Raw genomic sequence first — 13188 nt, 5'->3', positions numbered from 1 at the left:
GTGATGGAGTTAAGGATGAAGTATCATTTGGAAGGGAGTTGGTTTCGAAATCATAGATACGCCTTTTACTCTCCGCACAACACCTTCCTCTGCTGTTGGCTCGTTCCTAATGCTGAGCCCAAGGTTTCTGGCCGAGAGAGAGCCTGAGCTGCACAGATGGCTTAGGAAGTTGCCAGGTGCAGAGGAGGGAACAAATGAGTTGCCCACAATCCTTTGCCAGCTCAAGGGGCCAGCCTGGAGGATTCAGCCTAAGCGTTTCACGTTGAGTGAGTTTGTCCCCACCAGTGGTAGCTGGGCCCTGGTAATGTATTATCAAGGAACAGAAAACCCAGCTGGCCATGCTTTCACCCATCAGGACATCTGAGTGGACTCAACATGAAGTCTCAAGGTGGGTGAGTCAAATCAGTAGCTCAGGGGAGTCAGGGCTCTAGTTCTATGGCTGTTCCTCATTAGCACCAAACGGCTGCTCAAAGCACTGCATCGCACTCTAACTCCACACAACATCTCAATGCAGGCTGCAGGGGCTGGCCAGGGCAGCAAGAGGGAGTTCTTCTTCCAAGGAGGAAAAGTCATTCCCCAGAGCCTCCAAGTAGATGCCCTCCTGCCTCATGAGTCAGAACAGAGTCCTAGAGATGCCTCTAGCTGCCCCCCTTTTTATAGACTGGAAGTCAGGTAAGAAAGAATGTGAGGAATGAGCAGCAGGTACCCAAAAACAGGCCTGGGGCTCCCCGTCAGGGGGGAAAGCCCACCTGCCTGGTACTGGGGACCAGACCAGCTGTACTCCCTGGGACACTCGAGCCGCCCATGACCATCTAACAGCCTCATTCCCTCCTCTGACCTTCATGCCTCCCCAAGGTGGGGTGAGCCCACGAACGACCCATGAGAGGCCACATGTGGAAATGGTGTATCTCCCTATCCAAGAAAGGACAATCATTGGCAATTTAAAAAAACAACCACGAAAGCATGAGTGACTTTCATCTCTTTTAATCGTTAAGCCAATTTCGAGTCCAGGGGTGTGTGCTGTCTGCCCACGAAGCCTGCCGAGGCGCGGACGCGGAGGGCCCCAAGTGCTGGCCGGTGACGTGGCTGGGCTCCGGGCTGCTGGGCGAGGCCATTCCAGCTCCTGGCGCCGCTCCCCTGAAGCGCGTCTAGAAGGAGCACTCCTCTGAAGATGAGGTATGAGAAGGAGACACGAGGCAATGAAAACCCCACAGTTCATTCACTTGAGAATAACCCAACTCCACTCGGCAGCACCAGTGGGAAAATCCCTTAGAAGACACACCCCGCCTTCCGTCTCGGTCCCTCCCTCCACTCCGGTGCAAGCAGGGGAAAGAGCTACCAGGGGCTTGCAGCGAGCGATGTGAAGAAACACAGGCACAGACAGGGCTCCTTGTCAAGCGGTCTCCCAGCCTGGTCTCTGTGTCCCCCTCCCAACATCAGCTCGATGCAGGCTGGACCACCTCCCCATGCACACCCCCAGCCCCCAGGGTGAGTGCAAACAGCAGGACGTGCAGACCAGGGCCTTGTGCCCCCATGAGGTCTCCCCCCCCCTCACCCTATACCTTCAGACCCCACGGAGCCACCCTGGCCATACCGTCAGGAGAGTTGTCCACAGCCACGGGTTGGAAGCACCAGGGGACGCCGCTAATAGTGTTGTCGAAGCAGCAGCCTCTGGCTTTGCACTGGCTGGGCGTGATTCCTGGGGCACCACAGTTCGTCCTGTGGTGCGGGGCCACCACACACGTCTCTGGAGGTGCAGGGGGCAAGAGGGAACGTAAGTCATTGGCCAATGTCCCTCTCTCTTCTCCACTGCAACCAGCAGCCACCTGGCACCACGGACGGGGACTTGGGGCTCAGGGTGTGAGAGGGACATCCCAGCCTCATCTTCTGATGCAAAGCCCCTTCAGCTCAGGGCCAGGGCAAGGTGCCCGGGATCTGCAAACGTCACACCTCCCTACCCTGTTTACCCACACATTCGTTCACGTCAACTATCATTTAGTTTTATCAACCCATAAATATCCATTGAACACCGTCTGCGTGTGCTAGAAACAGAAATCAGCAGAGCAAAAGTAGGCAGTGAAGGTTGCTCAAGGACTGAGCTCGTGGTGGCCCCAGCCCGGGGGATGGACCCAGAAATTAAACATAGAGACGTCATTAAGAAGCTAATAGTCTGATGGAGAAGGAGAGCGAGTGAATGTGCAGAACAGCCCGGGAGGCCGTCCCAGGGAGCTGAAGGCAGTCACAGGAGGGACAAGGACAAGGCAGAACAAAGCAAGGAGGGCTTCCTGTGGGAGGAGGTTGACCAGGAGGGGATGAAGCAATGGCCGTGCCCTGCACAGGGAGCAGGGGTTCCCAGGCAGTCGAGACAGACCCAGGTGTATTTCAGGAGGTGTAGTCTGTTTGCAGGAAAGACACAGAGCTTGGGGGGGGGGGGGGGCTTCAGCCAATCAGCAGCTTTAGCGGCGGGTTGGGGGAAGACAATGGGAGTCAGGACAGTGGGGAACACGCGGTAGGGGACACACTGGGAGGCAGGGCTCCCGTGTGGTCTACGCAGGAGAACTGAAGGGGCTGAACCCTGTTAACCCACAGGCTGGGTGGCCTCTGCAGGACGTCAGTGTCCCCGTGTCTGTCCCCGTGTCTGCCCCCCGCCCCAGAAGGCAGGTGGCGTCGCCCATCCCCAGGGCGGTTGTGAAGTCAGGAGGAGCTGTGTGTGAGCACGGGTGTTCCCGGGCGTGCGTGTGCTCGTGCACGCTCAGACACGGCTCTGTGTCCTGCAGCCGGGGTGGGGCGGGGGCTCGCCAGCTCACAGCCCCTGCCAGCTCACGCTCCTGATCAGGAATTCCAGGTCTCCAAGCTCTGGGCTCCCCTTTCCCCGCACGGGACGGACCTCGACCGGTGCGGTCTCTGCCGGGGCTGTGCGCGCGAGTGGGCTTCGGGAGTCCCTTGTGATACGATCCCTGAGCCACCGAGAAGGGGTACGCCGGGTGGTGGGGGGACAGGGAGCCACAGCCGGGCCTGGGGGCGGCTGCGTGGCCACACTCGCAGGATCTTCCACTGCACAGCCACGTCCACTCCCGACCCGAAGCCCACGCGTCCCTTCAGCCTCAGCCTGTCCCTGCCTTGGGGACCTTCTGGGAGGCCATCAGGTGCCTTCGTCGTCCCCCTCCCCACTGGGTCATCGGAAGGCACCCTGAGATGCACGGACACCACAGTTTTAGCTCCCTCTCCTCAAACCTCTATGGAAATCCCGGTTTGGAAAACCTGGGAAATTATACAACAGCATTTGACGAAAATAAGTAACACGGAGCAGAGGGGAGCCTGCAAGGTGCTCTCTGAAAACAGTGTCCCACCCCGAGCCCCCTGAGCCGGCGCCTCGGTCCAGGGGCTGAGACAGCGGCTCAAGTGGGCGGCACGCTCCGACCTTGTGGCGCCCCCGGAACCCGCCCGCTGGGACCACGGAGCCCGCGGGTGTCCTCAGGTGATGCTCGTCCACTGAACGGGCCCTCGGGCACCCGGGTGGCTTGGACCAGAGTCCACCTCGGACACTGGGGAGCTGCTCTCCTACCGCACCTCCAAGACCACCCTTAAGAGCTGGTACTCGGGGCGCTGGGTGCCAGACATGGCCAGCGGCGACCGGGACACCCCACATGCTCACAGTGGCGCTCAGAGCTGCCGTGGCCGTGGCCGTGGCCGTGCAGTGCTCTCCGCCGGCCTTCACTCTCCCAAATCCTCCCAGCACCCAGCACCACACTCGTCTCAAACACACGGACGGTGGCTCGGGCCCCGACGCGGGACGGGGGCCGCTTACCGAGCTCGCCCTGGGCCAGGGAGCTGAGGGTCAGCACGCAGACCAGCACGAGAACACAGACCACCTTGGGCTCCATGGCAGCCGTGACCCTGCTCTCTGCTCCGGGGAGACCACGCGTCAGGGATGGGACCCTGGGGAAGGCCCTGCGTTTTATGCGCAGGCTCTGTTTGCCGACTGCTGGCTAACATTTGCCTAAGGAGGGCCCCCCGGTCCTCCATTCCAGGTAATCTCCACTGATTAAACGAGTTCCTGATACGGGCCAGAGCCGTGGGACGTAATCATCCTGAAGGAAGGACTTGAGGTTCACAAGGTCTCTCCTGTCTCAGGCCTGGCCGGACAGCTAACCGCAGCGGGGACCCTCCTGCCCATGTCAACAGTACGCTCCCAGGAGGGTGACTCATGGGAGAGCTGGCCCCGAAAGGCACAGTTGTGTCAACAGTGGCTCACGGGGTCGCCCTCCACGGCGGCCGGACTCGGAGGGGCAAGGGGAAGGGCTCTCCCTCCCGCTGGCACAGACATTGAAAACTCAAGCATGGGGGTGCTGGGGGGGCTCCGTCCCTTAAGCACCTGACTCTTGATTCCGGCTCGAGTCTTGATCAGGGCCATGGGATAGAGCCCTGCCCGGGCTCTCTGCACTCAGTGGGGAGTCTGCTTGGGGTTCTCTCTCCCTCTGCTCCTCTGCAGCCCCTCGCCTAAAAGGAAGAAAAAAAAAGAAAACTTGAGCCTGTCCAACATCTTACTTAGAGTATTTCAACTTGTTTACCTAAATTAATTTTTCTGTGTTTCTCTCTCATTCTACAGCAGGGTCCTTTCAAAAATGACGCCGTATGTACGTAAGGCTGGCCTTCCGACCGGACCGAGCAGAGGCCCCTCCAGGGACCCTCTCCCTGTCTCAGTCCCCCCAGTAAAGCCCCCTCGACTGGCAACCATCAGCCGGCCCCCCCACCCCGGCCCCACCGGGTCCAGTTCTGTTCCCAGAGTCCTCGGTGTCCCCAGTGCACCGGGCGGCCAGCTGCCACACTGCGCGGAGCATGCCTGTCCCCCAGGAGGGTGGCAGGCCGGTGAGGTCAAGGCGCCCCATCTGCTCTGTGGCCTCCGGAGGCCCTGCACCGACAATCATTCTTATTCAACAGACATTTGTGGAGGAATGAATGAATGAATGGATCAATGAATGAATTAGCAGCAAGAGAAATATCTTCTCAGTGAGTGATGAGGTTCTGAGCCAAATCCACCTTGGAGAGCAGCTTTTCTAAGTGACTTGGTCACCCAGTCCTGGCAGCCCCTCTGGGAGTCAGAACTGGGGGTGCCGCCTTCTCGCTCCCCGTCCTGAGCCCTGACCACCCCCACCACGGGGGCTGCGGAGCAGGGTGTCCAGGAGAGGCTCAATGTCCAGGACCCAGTGTTGGGGGATGGGCAGGACGCAGAGTCCTCTGGGGGGGGGGGGCAGGACCTCAGTGATGCTCTCGATCGTGGGAAACCACCTCTGAGTTCTCGAGGCAAACAGGAGCTCCCAGACACGGACATGCGAATGGCACAACGATTTGGAAGAAAAGTGTGTGACTGTCGATGGAGTTGATTTACACAAACTCAAGTCCAGCCATTCCACTGGTTCTGGGTCTGGGTGTCCCCCAGGTAAATCCCCACACTTAGGAGGAAAGAGACAGGATGATCTTGGCAGATTGCCTGTAGTACCTTCGGGGGAGGAGAAGGAAGGAAAGACACGGAGAGGATGAAGAAAAAGAAAGAGAAAGAAAATAAGGGAGAGAAAGTAGGGAAGACGGAGGAGGGACGTGCGGGCGGGTGCGGGTGTTCGTGCGCGTGCGAGGAGCGGGCGGGTGCGGGTGTTCGTGCGCGTGCGAGGAGCGGGCGGGTGCGCGTGTTCGTGCGCGTGCGAGGAGCGGGCGGGTGCGCGTGTTCGTGCGCGTGCGAGGAGCGGGCGGGTGCGCGTGTTCGTGCGCGTGCGAGGAGCGGGCGGGTGCGCGTGTTCGTGCGCGTGCGAGGAGGGGTGGGTGCGGGTGTTCGTGCGCGTGCGAGGAGGGGGAAAGGGGAGAGAGTGTGCGGCACCTGTGTGCATCGCGACCCTGCAGACGATGGGAATGAATGAATGAATGAATGAATGCCTGTTGGCAGCGAAGCCGGCCGGGAAGCCTGGGAAGGGCGCCCCCAGCCCGCAGACCGAGTGAGGCCGGTTTCCGGAGCTCAGAGCTGGGAGCGCGAGGTGGGAGCTGCGCCCCATGAGCTCACGTTGCCGGGGATGCAGGGGAGGCCACCGACCTGCCTGTCATGGACGCGTCTGGGAAGCAGGGACCGCGATGTGGGATCAGGGAGGGCAGGGCCTCAGAGGACTGATGTTGTCACACACACCCAGCGGGCGGGCCAGGGGCACCAACACAGGCTCACGGGAGCCTGGGACCGTCTTGTGGGCGGGACGGGGCTTGCACTTGTGCAGGGGACACGCCGGAGTGTCCCAGCACATGGCTGCCTCGCTACTCAAGGCAGTCTGCTCCCTCACAGACCTCATGAGGTCAGAATGCATTCTAGAACATTCCAGGGCTCCACGTGCACAGAAGGTGTGGGAAGCCTGGTGCTGCGGCCGGGGACAGGGTCTCAGGCCCGAGGGGGTCTATCACGGGCACCCTTCTCAGCCGCCCTGGGAGTGCCCAGAGTGTGCCCCGTCACTCGGGGACCTTCAGCTCCCATCACAGGCGCCACGGCTTCTCCAGCCTCTACAGGAATGGACGCCGGCTTCCCGCCGAGGAAGGGCCTTACCTCAAGACCCCAAATGCCCACGATAAACCTACCCCGAGCCTTCCCCAGAACGATCGGCACCATCGACCGGTGCTCTGGGCTCACCTGCGCCCCCCGGAAGGTGCTGACGTCCTCACCTCCAGCGCCCGTGGGTAGGACCTCATCTGGGAGTGGGATCTCTGCAGGGGGCCAGGTGGAGATGAGGTTCTCAGTGCCGACCGTCATCCAGCATGACTGGCGTCCGATAAAAGGGGACATTTGGACACAAACGTGCCCAGGAGGGAGACGGTATAAATACCCGGGGAGAACGCCGTCTATGAGCCCGGGATGCGCATGGCTCCAGGAGCCGGAGAGGGGCCCCGGGCAGATTTGCTCTCAGTAAAACTCACCCAATGACACCTTGATTTCGGACCTCTCGCCTCCAGACTGGACAGCAGCAACGTCTCGGTTGTAAACTCAGCGTGTGGTGCTTGTCTCCCTACAACACACCCGGGGGACTGGATACCGGAGAGAGGAGAGTATTTAGACATTCTGACGGTCATCAAAGATTTGTTCCCAACTGATGCTCATCGTGAGGCCCGGTCCCTGCGTGGGCCACCGAAGAGTGAGCCTGTGGGTTTCCGGTGCGGGACAGAGTCTCACCCCGGGTCCCCTGGCCCTGCCGCCCCCCCAGCCCAGCACGTGAAGCAGGAATAGATACACTTCGTAGCTCCGTCATCTCTGTCCTTGTGGGGAGGGACAATACAGCAGAAGTCCCTCACCGAGTCCGAACCAAACCAGCATCACAGAGCACGAGGGAGGTGCAACAGCAGCGGCACCTCCAGGACTCGGAAGACCTGGGGAGGCGGGGAGGGACGTGACAGACGCCTTTTGACTTGGCGTCCTCGCCAGCGCTGAAGCCGTGGACGACGACAAAGTCCAGGCCAGCAGGTTTCTCAGCAAACGGCCAGACAGTAGAGACCTCAAGCCAGGTGTGGCACCTGCGGTCTCTGCCACAGAGATCTTTGTTTTATCTCTGCGACTCGTCAAAAGCACAGAGCCCGTTCCTGGCTAGCAGGTACCGGTAGGATCCGCTGAGCCCCGCGTGTACAGCCTCCAACGTTTAACCGAGGTTCCGGACGTGCTGTGCTCCCCAGAGCTCGCTCCTTGGCACCCAGCTCGCGGCCTGAAAAGTGTCTGCTCTTCCCCCGTTGCCTCCAGAGAAGACCGCCCGTGGGCTTTGCATCCTACGGCACAGGTTGCACCAGCGCTCCACGCTGCGGGGGGCTGAGGGTCCCACCAGCTCTCCTGCTTGGCCACAAGGCTCTGGAGAGACCCTGGACGTCGCTCCCCATCCTGCTGGCCCATCACACCCGCGACAGGAGGTCGTGCTAACTGGGTTTGGGAAAAGGGCTACCAGATGCCGGAGCAAAGTGCAGGAGTGTCTCAGCGCTCAGGGCGCCGGGCTGCCGGCGAGGGGCTTAGCAGATGAGGCGCTGGGACGTAGTCTACCTAAAGCAGGGAGAAAAGCTTCTGCACCTGCTACTGCTCACCCCAGTAATACAGATGAGATGTGATCACACGGTCTGGCCCCTCGTCGGGCTGCCGGTTTGCAGTTTCGAGGGGAGTTCAGAACGGCAAATGCCTTGCAGGAGTGGGTTGGGGCAACCCATGGTGCCTCATGCGTCCAGAGGGCTGGAGAAGGACGTAGGGCCGATGTGGCTCCCGTGTGGGTCTCTGGAAGTCCTCATAAGAGAAGCAGCGCAGATCTGTGTTAGTTCTCCATCCCCACGGCCCAAAGGCCCCCAAACGCGGTGTCTGAGGGTCAGGTATCCGGGCACGGCTAAGCCAAGCCCTGGGCTCAAGGTCTCCACAGGCTGCGCTCTGGCTGTCAGCCACACGGGGATCAAAATCTCATGGATGGGAGCACCTCCTCTTCGTTCCCTGCCCGCAGACCGCGGGGCCGCGGAGAGGACCGTGATGGCAGCCGAGGATCTACACCTGGATGGTGCTGGCTGGTGCCACTTCTGAGTCCCCAGAGACCTGGAGACATGCCGATGCCACAGGATTCCTTCTGTTATGAAGGGACAGAGTCGCACGGTCTGGGGCTGGACGTGCCTTCCCTCCCAGCCTGCAGCTACCGGCAGCATCCGCCTGTGAGCTGACCAAGTGCATAACCTGGGGCATGGCTTACATCACCGCGTGTCAGGGCAAGGACAGGTAACAGTGTGCAGGGGACTCACGGGTCCTGCCATGTGCCCAGGAGCAGGTGGCTTGGCAGACCGTGGAATCCCGTACGCAGCCCCCCACGGGTGGCCTGTGCTTTGGCGAGCGCCTTAAACCAGACCAGTAATGGTTCCTGCTCAACCAAAGTGCCTACATCCAGAAGCCAACAATAGAGGTGGGAACGGCTTCTCTCAGATGGGACTCCTGGAAGGAATGGTGCTTCCCATCCCCATGACCATGGCCTCTGTGGGCTGGCATGCCGTTGCCCCCGACAGGCTGGCTTCCACTCGGAAACACACCCCGGGTCCACGTCCTGCCCCAGAACAGCAGGTCGGGGAGGAGGAGCCGTGGGAGGGACTGGTCCTGACCACCACGGGAGACGGGGCTGCTGCCGCACGGTGGGGGCTGGGAGGCTGGTGCTTGGAGCCCCGGGGAGGAGGCTTGGCGGCTTGTTAGTACTTCCTCACCCCAGGCTTTCTCCAGGGAACACGGAGGCAACCCCTACGTGCAGACCGCTTCCGGACTCAGACTCACGCCCTACAGGTGTCGAGACTTGGGTCCCCCTCTCCGGCGAGGAACCGCGTCCCGCTGAAGTGAGAGCAGGTGACATGGAAGAGGAAGTGGGAAGGATGCTGTGACGCACGGCCCTGACCCGACCTCGTGGCCGGCAGTCCCAGCAGCTCCCTGGCGGCAGCTCCCTCTCACGCAAATTAGAGAAATCTCAGTAAATGCTTAACCAGCGTCTGGAAGGTGTAGGTATTCCGAAGCCTCGTTACGAGAAATCATCGAAGTGCCTGTGACGTTGGCAGGTGGAGAGCAAATTCCACTGCGGAAAATATTTAGAACTTTGGGTACAAAAATACTTTAAAAAAAAAAAATAAAGTTTAGAGTATAGGGGATGAACAAAGGTTGAGGATTGTCACGACAGAAACTTCTCACACGAGTCGAATCTTAAAACTCTGGAGCCACCCAAGATAAAGGAGCAAAGCGCACGAACACAGCATCCTTTGGAGGCAGCAGGCGAGGGCCTGCACGTCGCAGGGAGGGAGAGGAAAATAATTAGTCACCAAATAATTTATGACGATCGTAACATTTTAATTCCTCGGAGGCCACGGTTGGGGCTGGACACGCGTCTGGAGCGCCACTCCGGGGCTCGGGGTGGGGGAGAACAGGGTGGCCGCAGCTGCTGCGGGGTCAGCTGGGGGAGGGCAGCGTGCAGGGCCGCCCCACTCTCACCGTTTCTGCTCCCGGCGCCAGCAAGTCGGCGTCTCACTGGTGCGCGCTGTGATTTGTGGGGTAGGACGAGGTCTCCGTGGGCAGGAATGTGTGGCTTCTCCGCGTGGACTGTTGAAATCGGCAAGATAACCGACACCCCACACCAGCCCCAGGTCTGTGTTTGACTTCAGGGAAGGTGCGAGGAAGCCTGCCTCGGGGCAAACATGTCGGGGCGTGGCCCGTGGGGAACCCTCCAAGGTCAAACACCCCCACCCACATGACTGGCTCTCGGGCCGAGGGGCCCACGGGGACTCTCTCCCCTTTCTTTTTTGGGGGGAAAAAATCATTCCAGTTGACTCATAAAAACATAGAATTTTCTATTATAGTCAGGGATGCTCATTGTAGAAACATTTCGGGGGCACCCGGGGGGCTCTGTCGGTTAAGCATCTGACTCTTGATTTTGGCTCAGGTCCCGATCTCGGGGTGGTGGGATGGAGCCCCAGGGCAGGCCCCTCGCTCAGCTTGGACTCGGCTCAGGAGTCTCCCTCTCCCTCTGTCTCCTCTCTCGCTGCTCGTTCTCTCCATCTCTCTCTCAAACTAATGAATACATCTTAAAAAATGTATCTCAGTGACTAGGAAATGGGAATGCCAGGAAACACTGAGACTCGCCCTCTCACCGCGCAGTGACCCCCACGGCTGTTTCTTCCTCCTCCTCCTCGGGGCTGAGTTGTTTGTAAACTTTTCATCTTGTTCTTTCTGACTTAACATGGCAGCGTGACGATCCCCCGTGCTGTTACAGACTCCATAAAATAAGCTGTGACGGTGCACGGCGGCCATCACACAGCCATAACTGAACTTGGGACTGATTTTTCGCACGATGGGTCATCTGGGTCGCGCTCAACTTTTCACAACAAGTAGGATTGCTTCCACGAGGATCTTTGTGCAGAAAGATCTCTCCGTGCTTAGGATTGTTTCTTCGGGGCCTCACCTGAAGTAGATTTACTAGGTCTGAGAGGAGCTTTTTCTGAGGGTCTTTTTTTTTTTTTTTTTAAGATTTTGTTTATTTATTTGACAGACAGAGACCACAAGTAGGCAGAGAGGCAGGCGCGGGGGGGCTGGGAAGCAAGCTCTCTGCCAAGCAGAGAGCCCGATGCGGGGCTCGATCCCAGGACCCTGAGATCATGACCTGAGCCGAAGGCAGAGGCTCAACAACTGAGCCCCCCAGGCACCCCTCTTTCTGAGATCCTCGAAACAAAGCATCACCTTCCACAATGGTGACGCCCATCTCCACTGGCTCTGAATGGACGTAGGGGTCCATTCACCCAACCACCAGCAGCATCGCACCTTCTGATTAAAAACTGAAGTTCGGTAACGTGACTGGTTTGACCCACGGGCACTCCCTGACGTGGCCCCCCTCCGGCTGCCCCCATCCTGCTCACGGACGTGAGGCCAGGGCACAGCACCCCCTCCACGGAGCAGGGCTCAGTACCCAGCCCCAACCATGACCTCCTAGGAATTTGAAACTAGCAGGGAGAGACAAGGAAGCCGATATCCAGTCCGTCATTTCTGAGTCACCCCGTCCAGCCTCCCCGACCCGGCCAAGCCGCAGCGACCCTCCCCCACGCAGCTCAGCACCCAGCAGGTCTGAACAAAGCCTGCTCAGTCTCTCCAGACTCCCAGCAGGTAGGTCTGCCCTGCCAGGTCCCAGGGAGCATGGCTAAGTGGGCACTGAGCACCCCCCCATTCATCTGCAGCTCGGTCCCCTTGGTGAGCAGCCTGGCCCAGCCCCTCCTGGGGTGCTGACTCACCCCTGCCTTCCTCCTGCAGGAGGAGGAAACGGTTTCAGGCCTCCGTGCTCTCGGAGCATGAAGGCTGGCTGGTCCACACACAGACCCCCACTCCCCCCGTCCACCAGGTCCCCCACCAGCGTGACCACCGGCCCCCCATGGAGCCCTGCGACACAGCCCTCTGATCAGTTTCGGTCCATGCCCACCCCAGACTGAGGTGTGTGGGTGTATTTTTTGAGGATTGTCTACCCGGCCCGGACTGATGGTGAGCGGTCCTGCTCCCACTGAGCAAGAAACGAGAGGGATCCCATGTGAATTCCTCGAGCAGAGCTTCCCACGAACGGCGGTTCTGGTCCCTGCTCTGCCGTGAGGCCTCTGCCCTGTGCTGTTTAAGAGTCCCAGAGATGAAGGAAGGACAAAGAAGAGGCCAGAATGTCCCGTGGTTCAGAGATCAGTCACGACCGACTGACAGGGAGGCCCATTTACTGGACAAATGCCCTGAAGTCGGTCTGAAGATCCTCAGTAAACTCATTTCCATCTTACCCCTTCAACTTATGTCTTCCCGTGGTGGTTTGCTTCTTCTGCGTGTGATTACCAAGGGCCGGGCCCTGTAATGCAGGCAGATCTGATCACACGGTCATGGCTGGATTATGGTGCATTAAAGGATTGTGGTTCTTGGACCCAGTCCTAGCTCACCGGTTGTGCTCTTACCTGGTCCTCGTGTCCCTGCTGGGCTGGACCTCGTGGGGCACGGAAGCCCCGACCACAGGCTGGCACCCGTTGGAGGGCTTGTGGGATAAGCTGGTTGTCAGTGTTGCAGCTACTGCGAGCCCCTCACACCTGCTGGAGACAAAACCGAAAACGTTTCACCACTTTTATGGTATCACAGTTGTTACTGGAAGCTGATGCAAAACCAAACCACAGAAGCAATCCCCCCAGCAAGGATCCCGTCTCCTCTTCCTGACAGCCCCAAGATTCGGCCGGGGCAGGTTGTAAGGGAGGGCTCCGGGGGGTCGGGGTGGGTTGGAGAGAACACCCAGGCCCCCCCGCTAGGCGGCGGGAGGAGGCAGCAGGGGAGGCTGAACCCCGGCCTCACACACTGCTTGCGTCCCACGAGGGCACGGCTCCGTGGCAGGCATGGCGGCGTCACGCGGAAGCATGCTGACATCAGGTGCCACTCCTGCCCACAAACATAATCACATCAAGCGCGAGCCAGCTCAGGCCACCCAGCAGCCTCTGCGGTGTCACCAGCAGTGCCAACACAAGCGACTTCATTTTTAAAATATAAATGGGAAGCCATTCGAGGGTTTCCCCCTATTTCTGGCTCTTCCTCACGTTCTTGGAGGCTTTCTTCTACAGCAGGGAAAAGTGGTGGCAGAGATATCAAGCTTGGGGTCCCACGCAGCCCCGGTCCCTCGTGTGAAA

The 13188-nt window shown here is 59.7% G+C and overlaps 1 protein-coding gene across 1 annotated transcript; it reads right to left on the bottom strand.

The window, feature by feature from the left end:
• Positions 1-964: 964 nt before the first annotated feature.
• Positions 965-6781, bottom strand: TFF1 (trefoil factor 1). Its single transcript, XM_013061256.2, has 4 exons — positions 6662-6781; positions 3809-3989; positions 1595-1747; positions 965-1165 (listed from the first exon to the last, which is right to left on the bottom strand). The coding sequence occupies exons 1-4, from the start codon at positions 6779-6781 to the stop codon at positions 1149-1151; spliced, it is 471 nt and encodes a 156-aa protein (XP_012916710.2). The 3' UTR covers positions 965-1148.
• Positions 6782-13188: the final 6407 nt, after the last annotated feature.

The sequence above is a fragment of the Mustela putorius genome, unplaced genomic scaffold (assembly GCF_011764305.1).
Source record: "Mustela putorius furo isolate JIRA1106 unplaced genomic scaffold, ASM1176430v1.1 tig00000765_pilon_pilon_pilon, whole genome shotgun sequence".
NCBI lineage: Eukaryota > Metazoa > Chordata > Mammalia > Carnivora > Mustelidae > Mustela > Mustela putorius.
Note: the sequence above shows the minus strand (reverse complement) of the source record. Positions and strands in the feature narration are given on the sequence as shown.